At 43.1% G+C, this 18,211-nt stretch overlaps 1 protein-coding gene across 2 annotated transcripts in view; it reads right to left on the bottom strand.

The window, feature by feature from the left end:
- Window positions 1–1,176: 1,176 nt before the first annotated feature.
- ARHGAP36 (Rho GTPase activating protein 36) overlaps window positions 1,177–18,211 on the bottom strand; it is a 29,219-nt gene continuing 12,184 nt past the window's right edge. Inside the window, exons 2-12 of one of the 2 annotated variants that reach the window (XM_037154581.2) lie at window positions 7,914–8,072; window positions 6,645–6,710; window positions 5,890–6,134; window positions 5,500–5,692; window positions 5,228–5,283; window positions 4,872–5,022; window positions 4,262–4,410; window positions 3,920–4,096; window positions 3,586–3,683; window positions 3,342–3,448; window positions 1,177–1,334 (exon numbers count right to left, since the gene is read on the bottom strand). In XM_037154581.2, the coding sequence (XP_037010476.1) occupies window positions 1,177–1,334; window positions 3,342–3,448; window positions 3,586–3,683; window positions 3,920–4,096; window positions 4,262–4,410; window positions 4,872–5,022; window positions 5,228–5,283; window positions 5,500–5,692; window positions 5,890–6,134; window positions 6,645–6,710; window positions 7,914–8,072 (1,559 nt within the window). Of the gene's footprint in view, window positions 1,335–3,341; window positions 3,449–3,585; window positions 3,684–3,919; window positions 4,097–4,261; window positions 4,411–4,871; window positions 5,023–5,227; window positions 5,284–5,499; window positions 5,693–5,889; window positions 6,135–6,644; window positions 6,711–7,913; window positions 8,167–18,211 lie in introns of those variants that run through there. The other variant, XM_037154580.2, reaches the window with a different exon arrangement.

The raw sequence follows: 18,211 nt of genomic DNA, 5'->3' as shown, positions 1-18,211 counted from the left end.
TCCAGTTCTAGCCAGTTTCCCAACTCACCAACAAAATTTTAAATTAAAAAAAAACCACAGTAGCCATGAATATGCTGCTGTCACAATACAGATGTTTATTAATGATTAAATGCCAGAGAAGTTTTAACAATCACAAATCTTCGAGCTCTGTGGTTGTTACCCAATATGTGATCAATTTCTATCCCTCAATACAATACATTCTTCATTTTATGGACCTGTCAGCAGTTGTTATCCCTCAGTATCAGCTATAGTTTTGGATGTCATACATAACCCACATCTGTGTGTTACCAGAGCATGTCCCGCAAATTTGTACCATCCTGCATAGGGGAACTACAGAGACGATAGATAAGAACATTTGTAATCAGGTGACTTTTACTACTTGGAAATACGTCCATCCCTAACTAGCTGTTTTTGCTGACAGCTGGGTGAGAACACCAGCTGTCTGTAAAGCAAATCTAGGTAATAAAATTGATTTTTTCCTCTAACTTTTGACCAAAGAAAAGCTAATTAGACTTGCATTTAATATCTCCCTGTTGGCTCTACTTGAGCAAAACTATACATAATTTGGGGAGTGGCTATTTCATGATCCACTGATCTAAATAATTTGTAGAAATGAACTATTCTGAGGTGGTGGAGTTGCTGCGGGGACACGGCTATGAGTTGCTGCGACATGGTTTAGCATTGTTTGTCAGCTGTCAGTAGGACCTAACATCCTAGGACCTAACATCCTAGCATGCCTCTTGAGGGCCTTTCCAATTGAGCTCTTGGGAGAAGGGTAGGAAAGTCAGGAAAACCATGCAATCCCCTTTGGGGGAGGGAAAGCACCTCGAGATTTGTGAGCTTCTCTGGGACAGGTATTTACCACAAATGTCACACCAATTAAAGTAAGGGCTGTAATGTGGCAAAGCCAGGATCAGGGGTAAAAGAGAAAGGCAAGGTAGCACCAGGGAGCCTGGGCCTGACACAGAAACACCTGTTTTTACCAGCTGAAGGGACCAAGCATCCCCAGTGAAGGGGCTGGCGGTGTGTTTGGACTTCTCAGCCTGACCCAAGCATCAGGTGGAACTCCTTCTCACCCTCAGATCTTTACCTTCAAGACATACTCTAATGTTTCCTGTGACATCCCAGGTCTACCCCCACCCTTTTCCCTTGTCTGGCGCCTTATAGAAAAAAAACCTAAGGAAAGAAGTAGCTGATGCCAGTTTTGGCCTCCTTCTCCCGGGGTACACGGAGCAGTGGACGGTCTTGCTCCAGAATGGGGGGGTTACCCGCTCCTTCCTCATCTTCATGAGAACAGGCAGTGCCGGGAGGCACAGCTGGCTTCTCAGAGGAACCTGGAAAATAGGAATAATGTTAACTTCTTACTTTGCACAACACCCAGGGAACTAAGACCTAATTTTGAGCTTCAAATACAGTAAGTACGAGGCAAGAAGTTAGGGCAGGAATGGTTATCCCCATTAGACTTCTAAGAAAACTGCAGCCTAAGAGTAGAATACATATTTCTAAATCTAAGCCCACTGTTGAAGCAGGAGGCTGGGGGAGGAGGGCTTGGTTAGAGAACAGAAAGTATTAGATACCCCATGCTTAGAGCAAATAGACAATACCTCTGGGGAGGCAGGGAAGAATACAGCCTCCTACCAACCACCACCACCCTACAAGCAGACTAACTAATTTTACTAAGCAAATGAGTAATAAAGCTGGAGCCAGAAGCTTACAGCACTTCATGGAGGGGAGAAAGCAGGTGTTGATCTTCAATGACTCTGGGAAGGGCTTGCAGTTCATTACTTGACGGGGCTGAGATTTGTTTTTAAGCAGGGTGGTATCTACAGGAAATGTAACATCTGTATCTTCTTTATGGAACTGGATTGCCTTTGAATTCTGAATTTTGTTAGAGTCAAGATAATTAGGCATTGGCACTGCTTCCACATTCATGATTTCTTCAAGACTGACCGCAGGGTCTGGCTGAAGGTCTGGGATTGTACTTAAAATGGAGACATCTTCAGGTTCTGGAATCACACTGGTAACTTCATCTTCTTCAAAGGTAATGGCTTGGTCTTTCTCAGAATCTGAATTTTCATTGTGAATTTGAGCATCCTCGAGCCCTAGAACCACACTGAGAACTGAGCCATCTTCAAGGTTGGGCTTCTCTTCAGAGTCTTGAATTCCACTGATATCAGAAGCTTCTTCATGTCCTGGGATTTCTTCAGCATCTGAGGTTTCTTCATTGTGTAGGGCTCCACTCACATCTGAGGATTCTTCCTCATTTTGAATCTCATCTAAATCAGAGACATTTTCAGGGCTTGTTACCACATGGAGAGATGGGACATCTTCAAGGCTGAATGCTTCTCCAGAATCTGCAATTCCATTAAACTCTGGAGTTTCTTCATAATCTGGAATTTCTTCAGTGCCTGAGGTTTCTTCATCATTTGGAACTCCATCAAGAGCCTGGGCCTCTTCAAGATTGAGATATTCTTCAGAGTCCGAGAGTCCATTAACCTCTGCGGATTCTTCATGATTTGGAATTTCATGACCACCAGGGACTTCTTCAGGGCTTGGTATCACATGAAGAGCTGGGACTTCTTCAAAATCAAGATCTTCGTCAGAATCTGAAATCCCATTAATTTCTGGCACTTCTTCATGGTCTGAAATGTCTTCAGCATTTAAGGCTTCATTATTTGGGATTTCATCAAGAGCTGGAACTTCTTCAAAATTGGGATCTTCTTCAGAATTTGGGTTTTCATCATTATCTGAGTCATCTGCATGGTCTGGGATAGCATCAAGATAGGGAACTTCTGCAAGGTCAAGACTTTGGTAGTTTTCAAAATTTGGTCCTTCTTCAAGGTTGTGGTTTGGGATTTCTCCAGGGTTGGGGACTTCTTGCACATCTGGGGCTCCTTCAGGGCCTGGGACCATATCAAAATATGGTATTTCGTCAAAGTCTGGGATTTCAATCAGCTCTGGAATTTCATCATCAGGATCTAAAATATCCTCAAGGGGAGGAAGATCATCAAAATTCACTGTATCATCATCATCATCATCATCCTCATTGTCATTATCATCTTCATCAAGTTCTGGTATGCCTTCAAGAATTGGGCCTTGAATCTCAAGGTCATTTGGGATTTCGAGACCTTGGACCTCTCCAAAGACTATGCCTTCATTGAGATATTCAAATACTAGCTCGTCATTAACTGTCACATCTTCCTCAGAGGACTCATCTTCCTCAAGGGGCTCATCATCAGCAAAGACCTGGCCTTCGGGAATGGCCTTACCTTCAACAAGGGACTGACCTTCAGCAAGGGCCTGACCTTCAGCAAGGGTCTGATCTCCATCAGGGAACTGACCTTCATCAAAGGGCTTGCTTTGACCAAGGACAGCGGCCCGGGCTTCAGCAGAGTTTTCCACTGGATCAGAAAGTAAAGCATCCTCTTCCATTTTTATACGTGCACTCCTGAATGAGAATAAATTTGAAAAAAACTAGTCAGTTTGTATACTTAGAGTTATTAACAAAAGATAGTGTGGGATTGAAACCTCCCCACAAAAGATCCTGCTTCAGACTAAGCATAAACAAACCAAGGAAACACTCACTGGATCTTCCTCAAATTCCTGCGTCTGATAAAATCAAGGGCTTCAGGGCTGGATTTCCACACACGCTTAGCAACCTGCCTCTGAATATGGGGAGGCACCTGAAGGTAAAATTAGCAATGTTAGCCTTTATTAAGCAACTTTTTAAAATTTTGTACTCATTTCTATCAGTTACCTAGGACTGAAGGCACCACAACCAGCTAATATGGGAAGAATTTCTAGCTTAGGAAACTTTGCAGTATCTTTGGCTATCCTTAGGAATATATATAAAACTTCTCCCTGCCTTATGAATAAGAGAGAGAACTGTGAAATAAGTGTGTCCAAAACTTCCACCTACCTGGAAGAGGATATCCCAGTTATCAATCATGGCACGGACCACATTCACAGAAGCAACATAGTGGTCAATCCCCAGCCTTGTTTTCCTGGATTCCTTCTTGGCAAATTTCCCCTTCCTCAGGAGAGCGGATCCGAACACCAAGGCCAAATTGGTGGAAGTCATTCGGTTGCCAGAAACCTAGGTAAAAGAAAGCAGAAAGTGGTTGATTCTAAGGTAGTAATAAAAATTATACTCATGAAAGTGTATTTTATTCTTATTTTCCTTCTTTCTCTGTCTCTTTCATGTACTCTCACACACATCCCTGGCCACAGCATTCATTACCCTTTCCCAGAGCTTTTTTACCAGCTGTCCATCAATGCCAATGGAGTCCTCGCAGTTCTCAGTAATTTTATGCAGGACCTTCAGTAGACGCTCCAGGGTGTCACTGTGGCAGGGTGGCATCAGGTAAACCAACAATTGCAGGGCAGAAAGCTGATCTTGTGGCTTCAGAGCTAGAGGAAGAAAAACAAGGGTTGGCTCGGGGGCTAGCCTTGGCAACAACCCTATACCAGAAGAAATGTAATTCCCACTTGAAAATCACTGAAGGCTATGAAGAAAGTCCCCAGTCATCTTTTCTTTGCTCATGCCCATAACATTTGAGCCCAGAGCCCCTAAAAGCAAGAAAGGTTCTTATCAAAATCAAACCCCTTCTGTAAAAAGTAAGTTCTTTTTTATCCTGAGAGGACACACAGAGCTTCAAGAGCCTCTGGAAAAATTTCCAAACAACAGACTTATAAAAAAAAATATTATGAGACACAAAAAGTAATCTGAAGAGATATTTTCATCTTTAGATGTTTATTCTGTCTTAATTCCTTGGGATCCTGCAGCCTGAGTTCTGTCCCTAAACCCCCATACTCCCTGTACTATTTCCTTTCTTTGCCCAACAAGGAAGAAGGGAGAGCAGAAGACTCACTTGCCGTCAGGAGGAAGGACATGTACAGATCATCTGGCAGCAGAGAGTCCTTCATGTCACGGAAAAACTCCTTGAGGAGTGCAGCAACATCATGCACATTCTGAGTGTCATCCAACATTACATCCAGACCTCGATCAAATTCTTCACGGAGCTATAAAAAGGGAGAGAGAATACGTGGACTATCTGCCTTGCCCACCACATGCTCCCTCCTGGTCATTACTTTAATAAGTCTGAGGCTTCAGTGGTAATGGAGGTACGTGAAGTCTGCTACAGGAAACTCCCCTCGGGAATATGAGGGAGAGTCCACCTCACTTGCTTTTTCTCAAAGAACAAAAGTGTAAACAAAGCCAGCTTACCTCACGCACTCTCTCCTCAGAGTATTCCAGGGTGAAAATCCCCACTGTGCTTAATCCTGAAAGAAAAGATCAGGTATGCTCAGAATCTCTGGTCCTTTTCTCCAAGGGGATTTCCTTTCCCCTCCCATCTGCATTCAGACCCCAACTGTTAGCAGGGAAACATTCTAAGCCCGTCATCTTGCCATCTCTTTTCTCTCCCCATTTCTAGAACATCATCCTTTCTCTGTAATTGCCTTCTACCTTGATTTAACCATCATTCTCAGCCCCCTTACCATGTTTCTCAATGAAGTTGCAGCAAGCCTCTACAACCTGGGGGATTTGTTTAGCAATCGGATTGAGGCTCATTTTCCTTTTGGATCCCAGAAGTCTCTGGCCAATTGGAAAGGAAATCCTGGAAAGTTGCAGGGTCTGAAGCAGCAGGGCCCCATCCTCCAGTTCAGCCAGGCTATCCACAGATACTGCACCCTGTGGAGAAACCTTCCTGAGGATTGCATCACATTCATAACAAGAGACATTCTTTTTGTGGCAAGCAAAGTACTCCTCTCCAACATGTTGCGTTTACCTCCCCAACTCTCTGAGGACACAGACCTTTACTGTTCCGACCCACATCCCCGAATACCTCGGGAGGGCCCCCTGCCTGAACCCTGGTGGGTTTAACTCACTCGACGCCCACGGCGAGTAAACTCTGGGGGCAAGGAGGGCTCATCCCGTCTGCGATTGAAAAAGCGCCTGATGCGACCAAACATCCTTTGCAATATGTTTCCCCGACGACGGCCAGCAGCCTGACTCGTAGATTCTTCAATTTGCATCGTGGCTCTTAGTTCAAGATGCTTGCCACGGGTAAGCTCATTCACTAGCACCTCTTCCAGACGAATGCCAAATGTCTTGAGAGATTCGACAGAGGAGTCTAGGAGAAAAAATGAAAAACGTCAACGCTCCACGGCGCTCAGATAAGGAGGAACTGCAGGGGCTATAGCACTCTTCTAAGCAACCTCCCACAGCCAGCCCCCACCCCTACAGATCCGCAGCGCCCCTCCCTGGGGAGTGAGCCAAAAAGACCCTGCAGTGGTTTGGCTGAAGGACTCCGATTCACTCAGCTACTCCGAGTTCAAGTTCCCTGCCTTGAGTCCTGCCACGGGGTGACTACCTTGAAGCACCTAGGGCAATTTCTTCTGAGAGATCAGTCTGGGGTGGATCTAAAGCAGGAAGGCTTAGGCAGATTTGATGGGACCGCCCCGAGTGCGAGAGCGCCTGCAGTTAGCATTTCCTGCAATCATCCCCTACAGGGTTTCTGGGAGGGGGAGTGAGTGCTCCCAGGGGAAGTGGGCACCACTCCGTCTTCCAGGGGCTAGGGACACAATACAGGAGGGGTGCAGCATCCCGTTTCTTTCCTAAGGAAAGTACAAGAGTTCCTCACCCCTCTGTTGTCCTCTAAGAATGAGAAACCACTTCTCCAAGGTGTTTGGACTGTCAATAGGCAGAGCTATGGGAAGTGAAAAGAAAAGACACGCACACTTACACAAATAGGATTTGATAAGTCACTAAACCATCTCAGTGCATTGATCCGTAGGAATTGGGGGTGGGGGAGCAGTAAACAGCTCTGATTAGCCCGCGAACTGTTTTTGCTTTCTCTCAATCTCAGTTTCCCCGTGTAACAACGGGGCTAATCCTATCTACCACATTTGAGACTACAAGAATTTAACCCAAGCATACAATCTTAGGCTCTCTGTGCCCACACACCAGTAGTAGCTCAACACAACGCTTAAAACATAAATTCCAGGACTTTGAGCATTGGGACAGTGCAACAGGCTAAGGGAAGGGCTCTGTTTGCGACACCTCCGCAACTAGGAGTCGCCAAGTAACTGCGGGCACGCTCACACCCAGGATACCGTTTGCTCCATCCGCTGCATCTGGAGAAGCAGCAACCCACGCTGTCCCCAAGTTCCAACCCCCGCAACAGCCGCTGCTTGCGGGGTCTCCTCTCCCTTTGCTCAGCTACTTTCCGGCTGCATCCGCTGTGCCCGCCTGACGAACTTACTGCCCCTGCACTTTTCAATTACTGCAGGAGCACCTCTCGGTTCGTGTGATCCCCTCTCTCCTCCCTTCAATTCCAAATCTGAGCCCATACCCGTGACAACACTGGCAACTCAAACTCTGTCCAGTGCTAGGTCTCGCTCTCTCCCCTGCAGCCAGCTGAGCAGGGCTGCTACCTCAGCGGACCTCCCACCATTTGCTCTACGCTCGGATTGGCGTGTGTGTCTCTCTCACTGTCTCGCTGCCTCTCTTATTCTCTGTCTCTCTCAACCGTGCTGTCTCTGTCTATCCCAGTCCTCTCTCAGAGTGTCCCTCTGCACCTCCTTTCAGCTTTGCCTCCTCCAACCCCACCTGGTTCATGTCCCTTCACCTATTTTCTGTCAACTTGTCTGTCCGTGACATCTGCCTGTTGGGCTTGCTGCCTCAAGCTGCAAGCCTCTGACCCAACTCGACTAATCTTTACCTCTTCTGCAATTAAACAAACACCCTTCAACTCCCACTCTTCAGTTTTCAGGGCTCCAGGAGAACAGACCAGGTCTGAGACCAGGTTCGTGCCCCTGCTACCCTTCCGGACCTCCAACTGACCCCAATCCCACCCCGGAGAGTCTACTCGCCAAAGAGCAAGTACGCCACACTCTGGAATACTACTCACCTCGATCAGGTTTAAATTCAGGGAGGAAATGTCTGGCCATGAGTTCGTGGTAAGCAGTCTCTTGCAGCTTCAGGCGCTCCAGCTCCGAGAGGCTGTGTATTGATATCATCTTCGTCCTGCGGTCCGGGTTGTGTCCTGGGGCTCCTCCCAGGACGTTCACTAAAAAAATGAAGGCGGACAACAACAGCAAAGGGGGCATGATTCTGGGGCACCGTGTCCTTGCTGCCTTCAGAAAAGGAATGCAGCCACCCATTCTGGAATCGGATGATTATCAAAGCTGCATCATCCAATTGTCACTGGACCTGGTGTAGGGAACTATGGGGTCGGGGGGGGGGGGGGGGGGGGGGTTGGTAGAGGAGGAGGGAAAACTGGGAGGCGGCTTCACCCTCAAGCAGAGCTGCCTCTGGTTGCTTATTTTTTTAAAAAATCCAACTTAAAAAAAATCATCCCTGAACCAACAGTCCAGAAAAGAGAAAACCTAATTAAGCAAAAAAGAAAAAAAGATTTTAAAAAAAAGAAAGTAAGTAAAAGAAACAAAAAGTAAATAAAGCCAACCTTACAATTTTAAAATGCACATTGAAAGAATAAGGTAATATTTTCCATTAATTAGAACATTGATGAAGTTTACTTTTATTTTTTAATGATAATACTCGATGCTGTCCAGGTAGGGTGAAAATGGCATATCCATCTAGGTTAGGAACCCTGTAAATTTGTACAATTATTCCAGAAAGCAAATTGGACACCTGAGCTTGAGCCAAAAATCATCCCCAAGCCCTTTGACTCAAAAATTCCCCTTCTAGGAATCTATCCTAATAGAATCTTCCTATAGACAGGAAAAAAACATATTTACATGAGCCATAATAGTCAAAAATTAAGGGTAAAAAAGTTAACATACCAATGAGACTAATTCTATAAATTATGGAATGATCACAGTATAGAAATTTATACAATTATTAAAAGGATGCTTTTGTTTGTTATTTTTCATTTTTATTGAATATTGGGTGATATTGGTTAATAAAATCATGTAGGTTTTAGGTGTGCAATTTTATAAATACATCATCTGTATACTGTATTATGTGTTCACCACCCCAAGTTAAGTCTCCTTCCATCACCATTTAACCCCCCTTTACCCTCTTCTACCTCTTCCCATCTCCTTTTCCCTCTGGTATTCTCCAAAACTGATGTTTAAAAAGAGCTCTCAAACCACAAATAAAAAATATAAAATTGTATTAATTATGATTACAACTATATGAAGAAAAATGTGCATAAAATAAGATAAAGAAATATACTCAAATGCTAACAGTATCTCTATTAAGTGATAAGGTTTTGTTTGCCTTTTGCCTTCTATTTACCACAAATTGTGCAACTTGATTATTTTTATGGAAAAATCCATTTTTATCTAAACAAACAAGCATTATTTCCAGAACATTTCTAATGAGATTCCTTATACAGGATTGGTGATCAGAGTGAAGTTTGTCTTGGTGTATTGGCTAGCCTGTCCCTTCTCCATGGTGCCCACTCCCAGGCTGCTCAGGATCCCTCAGTGGGGATTTCTCTGGACCCCAAACAGCATCCTTCTGTGCACACCCTCACTTATATTGTTCCTTTGTTATTTCATTTATCCATAAAAAAGAAGCCTATATTAAATGCCCACTTTATACCAGACACTAAAGATTCAAATATGAGCAAGATAATATTAGTCCTTTCACAAAGGATTTAACTGTGCATTCAAAGAGATACACAGGTTAGCAACAATTTATAAAAACTTGTGATAAGTCAGTCAACCAAGATATAAACAAAGTACTGTGACAGCAGAAAGGAGGAAACATTTAAGTCTGCCTGGAGATAGGGAGGGGGGAGTGTCCAGAAAGAGAGAACAGCTTGTGCAAAGGCAAGGAGATGAAAACGGTGAGAGGTTGTTATATTCTTAAAGCTGTATAAAGGAGATGGAAGGAGATAATTCTGGATAGACAGGGGTGAGATCATAAATATCCCTGTTAGCCATGTTAAAGAGCTAAACTTTCTCCTGAAGGCAACAGGGGACTACTGAAAATTTGTAAATAGGCAGTGACAGAGTCAGAGCTTCAGCTTGGAAAAATCACATAGAGCAGTGAAAAGCCTGGTTTGGGTACAGAACCTTAAGTAGGTAGATCAGCCAAGGGGCAAGAGATGCTAACACAAATTAGTGTCACTAAAGCTGGAGCAGAGGATGGGTTTATGTGTAGAATTGACAGGACTTATGGGGATTTTTTATTGTAATGGAAAAGAAAGGATTTAAGATACCTCTGAGGTTTATGATTTTGGGTGCATGTGTGCATGCTAGTTCCTGACAGAGAAAATAATTTGGAACATGGGAAACTAAACCTTTTGACAAGAAGGGAAGTTGTCACAGCCACTTTTCTGAGCTTCTCTTTCCCATGGACTTTTAAGATAATATTCTATATATTACTTAGGTAGGGCTTAAATTTCAAAGTTCAGATAATGTTGTTTTGCCAGGGAAAAGGTAGGTAGGAGTTTATTAATCAATAATGTATATAAATGACTTTTATCAAAAACAAATCTGACCCCATTTTTGTTTCCAAAATTCTCTTTTTCCCACTTTCCTTAATAGTTAAAGTCACAGATTTCAGAAGTAAATGCTGACTGGATAAGTAAAGTGAAGTATGAGAAGGGATGAGAAGTTTTTCTATATATTTTGAACTAAGAGGAAAAATGTTACCATGTTTTTTTAAAGGTTCTCCAATCAACTCTAGATGAATGCCTAAGCCCAACCAACAAATTGCATCCACAAAATGACCATTTCAACCAAAGGTACATGCACATAACCTAACCTTAGTCCCAGAGTAAGTCTCTAGCAATCAATCCCTCATTCACAATTGCAGGTCCAACACCTGTTAGCTGGGGGGGGGGGGGGGTATCATCCTTACACACAACCTAGCTCTGGCTTCATTTTTCTAACATAGCTCCCCCCTCCCCTTGTCCCAATTCAGAAATTGTTGTACCTGTTTTAGAGCTACAGCTATTTCTTCTTGCCGAGGCTTACCACATTTGATTATCCAAAGAGTATAGCTGGTTCTTTCTTCCAGAAATCAAGATGAAAATCAATCCCTCTCCCCCCACCCAAATAAGGTAAGAACAACCTAAAAACTACACCAGGAAAAGAGAGAGAGAGAGAAAAAAGCCTTTGAGAGATGAGTCAGCCTAAATGCTTACAATTCCAAAAGAAATCAAAGGCCTTAGAATAAATCGTTTTGTCATTGCCTCCTGCTCAAAAATACAGGGCTAAACTTAAGAGCAATCATATGCTGCAGTTCTGCCAGCAAAATTGACACTGTCTTGCTTACCTTCAACCCTCTGAAGGCACCAGAAGAATACAGGACAGAAACAAAGTTAGGAAGCAAATATGCCCAGAAAAAAAAGCAGATGGGCAGAGTTGGGAGGGGAAACCTCTGTAAACAGACTTCAACACTATGAAAGAGTCATATAACAGATTCTTGAGATCCGAACGAACATTTGACCTCAGGTCTGACTTTCCAAGCTAAACACAAAAGGAGGTTCCTAGTAGGAAATAGGGTGCCAAGTGACCTTTCTTGCCCCAAATTCTCTTCTCCTTCCCCCTGTAACATGGCACTGGCCTGAAGTGACCATGCCATCAAAAATATACTCAAGATGAAGGGTGACAGCAAGCCCTCTTTTGCATAAACAATATCCTTAAACAAATATCTGTAGTGGCCACTGCAGTTGGAGCTAAATAGAACTAAGTTCAAAGCCAAGCTTTATTGATTTCCTAGCTGTGTGACCTTAAGATAGTTGAGATCTCTGAGCCTCAGTAGCTTCCTCTATAATATGGGGAAATGATGCAGTACCCATTGCATCAGTTGTGTGAGAATCAAATGAATACTATATGCATGATATTTAACATCAGTTTTCAATAAACACATTGATATTGAAGGTATTTTGCAGAGGACCTGACCTTACAGGAAAATATCAGGTTTCGAAAGTAATCACATAAAATTAGAGTTTGTATAAATGCATCTAAGGACTTACTCCGTTCTATCTCTGCTAAATTTGAATTAAATTAAAACAGGTAAAGAGATCTTCAGAGACTGTTGGGAATAGAAAATATTCCTTCTTCAATCTCTAATGGCATCAGGGCCATCACCTAGACTAAAGCTTCCATTATACAGTTCAGAAAACTGAAGCTCATACAGTAACAGGGGTTTGCCCAAGGCCACACAGCAGTTTAAAAGCAGAGTCTAGACAAGAATCTAGTTCTTCTCAACCCTAGGGCTCTTTCCTCTGTCCCATCCATCTTTTATCTTACTAACTGCAAAATATTGCATAGATAAATTATTTAGGTCAAAAGAATGGACACATAATCAAAGTCTGATTCTATAATCCTGAGGATGTCATATCCAAAGGTAGACAGCCACCACAAATTACAATCTCTTTGTGAAATAAATACAGTCATCAGTCTATAGAACATGGGATACCCTTTTTAAATTTTATTGACTAAAGAAACAAATCAAGATCAGGATAGTGAAAGTCAATCTTTGTGCTATAAACATCCCAAGGGATAGTGTACCAGGGGTGCCAAGTTTTTGGCATCTCTGGACCACACTGGAAGAAGAAGAGCTGTCTTGGGCCACATGTTAAATACATTGCAACACCTAATCACACCAAAAAAAATCTCATGATGTTTAAAGGAAATTTACAATTTTGTGTTAGGCTGCATTCACAGCTGGGCTGCATGTGCCATATGGACCACAGGCTGGACAGCCCTGGAAATAAAGTGACATAACATCAACTACAACAAGATGTAAATATTTTCACACTATTATATGCAGTATGTGTCAGAGTTCATAATAGTACTGGCATCACTGGCTGTGTCACTGCTTAATCTTTTTTTTCTTCCTTTTGGCTGCTGCTTCCATTATGTCGTGGCAGAAAAAGTAAAAAGTAAGTTGTTCCACCAATAAGAGGTAAACAATTTTTAAATGACCCATTTGCCTTGTGCTTTTCCATTTCTTAAAAACTTTCCGTATGCCCATTATTTCCAGACCTTAGCACACAGTAGGTGTTCAATAGTTGTTTGTTGGGAGAATCATAGGATTATAAACTCTGAGGTTTTAAGAGATTATAAAAGTCTTATAACTAAAATAGCTATTCGTAATTCATGAGTTAATGAATCATGCCACTTTATTCTCACGACAACTGCTGGAAAGAAGGTAGGTTGGGCAATATGTTTCCCAAGTTTACAGATAATAACAAACTAGGGTTCTGGAGAGGCTGTGACTTACCCTAATTTGCACAAAAATGCTGTGGAGAAATATGATTTGGTAACTAGATGTCCTTACCTATACTTGCTCTGGCCTTGCCCTTCCCACCAAACCATGGTATTTCTTGGTATGCATCATGAACATCTGTTTTCTAGAACTGGGACAGTCCAAGTTAAGACTACTTTCTTTCCTAACGAGGTGGCTAGATTTTTGGGTCTTGTTTATACACACTATTTTTGGAAAATGGAAATGAAGTTAGATGACTGATAGATTACATAGAATGATAAAGTAGATAAACAAGATACATGATGATGATGTTAGATAGAGAGGGAGATAGACCTACAGACATATGTAAAGATACAGATATATATGGCTTTGAAAAAGACTTTTATGAAAGATACAAGAGAAGAGTACATAGAGAAGAAAGACACCAAAAGTCCTATGTATTCTTCCCACAACATCTCTCACTCCACCCTTCCCCTCAGTTGACAGCATGACATCCTGTAAAGGTCCTAGGTAAGGATTAAACCTTGGGTTCAAATCCTAGTTTCAGCACATGTAAGTTCACACATTCATTAACCAAGTGACTTGGTAAAAATTATCTCACTTTTCTGAGTCTCAGTTCCATCACTTTACAAAATAAGAATCATGATACCAATTAGGTATGTCTGTGGTAAAGACTAAATAAAAGACAGGGTGGAATGAAAGAATCCTCCAAATGGTGCAGTGCTGTACCAAGGTGAGAAATTGCCCTCCAAAATACCTAAGAGTCAAATTTCAAAAAAAATAAGCAGAAGTGCTAATATCTAAAAAGAGTCCGATAGTACTTCCATTGAAGAATGCCTTTGCACCATCCTTTGAAGGTACTCATCTATCTCTTGTTAGCAGGATAGTTGAACTGTTCCTTCACTGGGTCTTTCAGAATCAGATATGCAAGGCAACTAAGTGTGGGGCTGGGGGGCTTAGTTTAGGCTGTTAAATGTAGGAAAAAGTAAACCAGTCCACAAAAGAGATTCAGTCCTAACCTTTGACATCCTCAGTACAGTGTGCAAGCCATCCATATTGAGGATACTGGAGCAAAGGGGGAAGCCATCTAGAATAGAAAGCCCCAGTTCCAGTCCTTGAGATTTTACAACTTAGTTGGAGGTCATATAAATATCAAGTCTGAAAGACTCTCAAGAAAGGCCCATGGGTATAACATCATCTTTCCCTGAACTAATTTAAATTTATTTCCTCTCCTTTGTTCTTTTTAGAAATATTAAAAACTGACTATTTCCTCAGGTCCACCTGCTCTGAGCAGACCCTTATTCAGTTGTAGGTTTTCAGTATGCACTCAGTAACCTCTTATTCATTTTTCCCATCTTCTCAACTCCTCTGGCTCTGCGAACTCCCCTTTTTAAGGTACATTCCCTTTCAGACACTTCTCACAGACATCCATGCACACATGCATCCTCATGTTTTCTCACATATGCACTGAGAAAGAGAGAGAGAGAGAGAGAATAGATCTCTCTAATGTATTCACAACAACAGGCAAAGGAAAATGAGGCTCTGTATTAAAGGGAAGGTCATCAAGCATTTGCTCCTGCAGATCACAGCTAGGGTTTCTAGGGAGTGGACATGAGGGAGAAAGGACAAGTGGGGATACTCCCCTATAAACATAAGGACAAATGCCTATCAAGAAAATCTTCAGAATAAAGTAGTTCTCAGAAACTGTGCTGAGAGCTATTCCTCCTCCATCTTTGTTTTCCCACCCCCACCTGCTTCTCTTCTTCCATGAATTGTGTGTTTCTCCAACAGTTATCCAATTTTTCTGCCATTTTCTTTTCCAAAATCTTGTCTGACTGGCTATCAGAGGGAATTGGGGCTGTGGGAGATAGTTGCCCTGTAGTTTTCATGACAGAATGGTGTTTTAAAACTACATTAAAAAACCACTATTTCTAAAAACATTAGCCCTGGCTGGAATGACTGAGTGAATTGAGTGTCAACCTGTGAACCAAAGAGTCACCAGTTCAATTCCCACTCAGGGCACAGGCCTGGGTTGCAGGCCAGATCTTGAGTAGGAGGCATTCAAGAGGCAATCACACAGTGATGTTTTTCTCTCTCTCTCTCTGTCTACCTTCACCCCTCTCTAAAAAGAAATAAAACTTTTTAAAAGAAAAACATTAATTCTTATCTATCTATCTATCTATCTATCTATCTATCTATCTATCCCTATTCAAAATTAGACCACTGTTTTGGCTATGATGCAGAAAAAAAAGCCCTAGACCAGCAGTCAGGAGGCCTGTCTAGTTACTAAGCAGCTGAGTGGCCTTAGGCATGTCAGTGACCATCTCCAAGCTCTAAACACAACCAGGGTAATTTATTATTATACTGCTTATCTAAGAGCAAGGTAGAGACACAATGTTCACATCTGCAGGGTCCTTGATTCTTTTACAGGACTTAACCAACTATAGGACACAGAGTCATGCTGCCTCTTTCTACAGCTGGAAAGGGAGCACCCCTCACCACCGAAGGCCTAGAGGGCTCCAGAGTCGGGGATCATAAGCAGGTCTCCCTTTCACTCTTTACTAGAGCCCCAGCCCAACCTAGCAGCTTTTACTGCATCCTAAGGTCAGTGACAGTGAAGGTGGCAGCAGGAAGGGGATAGGGAGGGGGAAAGGCACTGGAACCCACTGGCAACTTACTTTGTGCCCTCACTCTAAAAGGGTAGTCTTGGGCCCCTGGCTGTCCCTGTGCTGCAGAGCATGGCCTGTAGGCTGGGTTCAACCACAGGAGTCCTGCCCCTAATTGGCTCGAGAGAGAGCAGAACCTGCAAAGTTAAACAAAGCTGCGTGGCTGGCAAAGACCACTCTTCATGCCTACCCCTACAGAGAATTCGAAAAATTAAATCTCGTGTGTGTGAAAACCTGGGCAACTTGTTTAGCACTCTCAGGCTTCCTCTTTCCCCAAGCCCTGAACCAGCCTCACGTCCACTTGGAGTGCCCTCACTTCCTACTCTAGCCCCTCAATGGGCTGCACTCAGATATGTAGAGCACTGCCCCTGTACTACCTCTTGGCGACTCTCCTGGTCCAGCCAGGGAATAAGTGGTGGTGTGACCTGCTGGTCAGTCCTGCTCTGCAGCCACAGCCTGTCCTAGGACTAGCTGCAAGTGCTGCTAGTTCTTAACTCTGTTGTTTATATTCTTCAACTCCCTGTAAAGGTTTCTGCGGAAGGACAGGAGCTGATTCATAGCAATTTTCCACACAGCAGCCAGCTCAGTGCCTTACGCATACCTGTTTGTTAAATTCCCTTGGCTACTCCCACTGCTTCTCATTGTACCCCACAATATTCTATCCCTTTATTTAAAGTCGATCCCTCCTTCATGATTCAGCCCAAGGATCTGTTCCTCTCAGTGCTCTGACTTTCCTCTCCCCTGGCCATGGTACACAATCTCACAATACAGGTGAAAGAAAGGCAGACCTGGAGGTTCAGATGGCTAAGAAACTTACAGAAGGACACAACACTAATTAGCAGCAAAGGCAAGAGGAAGGCCCATTACTCCTGGATCCCAGCTCAGGGCACTTTTTGCCACCCCTCATTGTTTCTCTTCTGCCCTGACTCGTATGGCACCTGAGTGATGGCAATATCCTCTGCTGGCCCTTTGCACACAAAGACTGAACAAGGAAAACCCACTTTCCTCCTTGCCCCACTCTTCATGCTCCTTGTTTCCCATCTTATCCAGGGCATATGTTCTTCCAAAATCACAGAGAAAAAGGATCAGTTTGCTCAAACTTTAATGAGCAGAAAGAGCAAAGAGAAGCTAACTTCACAAAGTCCTCTACACATCTGGATGAGAATGGTCTCATTAACATCCCCCTACCACACACACACACACACACACACACACACACACACAACTATAGTCTTCATAGTTTTTTCCTATCTTCTTGACACCTGGAGAAGTCAGAGGCCATCCACACCTGCCCAAACCTTCTTACCATCTAATACCTTTTCCAAAAATGCTTTCTAATCTGCAGCCTAACAATCATATGTACAGATCACTATTCAGCCAAATAAATTATTTGTAAGCACTAAATATTCTCATCTGCCCCAACAAGGGCAAATGGGGTTTTAAATGCAAGATCCCAAGTGAGGAAATTTTTCAAATACACAATTATACCCCCTTCCAATTGAATTTTCTCCTCTCCTAGGTAAAGAAAGTAGAAAAGGGGAGAGTTCTGTTGACACAAAGGAAAAGGAATGAAAAAAAAAAGAGGAGAGGGGAGGGGAGGGGAGTCAAGAATGACAAAGACTATGCATGAGCCTGGCAGAGGGAAGGAGAGGGTAGCAGAGCCTAGGCAAAGAAGTGAGGGAAGGAAGGGAAGGGGAAAGGTTAGAAGGCAGCTGCTGACTCCAGGCATACATTGGTACTGGGGTAGCCCAGAAAATATGGACTTACTCCCCAAAATATCATAAATGAAGCTTTTAGGGACCTGGATTAGAAGTGAGATCCAGAAACCCAATAATAAGTCTCTCTTACCCCCTGGCAAAGGGAGAGAGCTTCTGGCTTTGGCAGCAGCATTAGTAGTGTTCTTTAAGTACCACCTCACCAACATCACTACCAGGAATATGCCTGCTTCCCCTCCCCACTTTTCCTACGCCCCCAGTAATTAGATGAATTCTACCCAACACAGGAATGTAATTTGAATTGTCAGAGTGATTTTCCCTTCCACTGAAGAAGAGGATCTCTCCCTCTCTTCCTGATAAAAATGGGCTGGGGGCTGCCCCTTCATATTTTAGAGCACCAAATTATGAAAGGAGGGGAAAGAAGGGAGTGGTAATTTGAGAGCAGTTCAATTTGTCCCTGGAATTCTCTTGCCCCTTGCTGGGTTTTTTTGAAACCCCTCCTTCTAACTCTGGCAGATCTGCTCTCCTTCCTCACTGCAACATCCTGCAGCCACTTCTCCCACCCTTGTGACAAATCATTGATATTGGGGTGCATCTTTCTGGTGATGCTTGTTTTCTAATGTGTGATCTTA

Source organism: Artibeus jamaicensis, unplaced genomic scaffold (genome assembly GCF_021234435.1).
Source record: "Artibeus jamaicensis isolate MK-2021 breed Jamaican fruit bat unplaced genomic scaffold, CSHL_Jam_final contig_240, whole genome shotgun sequence".
NCBI classification, from domain to species: domain Eukaryota; kingdom Metazoa; phylum Chordata; class Mammalia; order Chiroptera; family Phyllostomidae; genus Artibeus; species Artibeus jamaicensis.
Note: the sequence above shows the minus strand (reverse complement) of the source record. Positions and strands in the feature narration are given on the sequence as shown.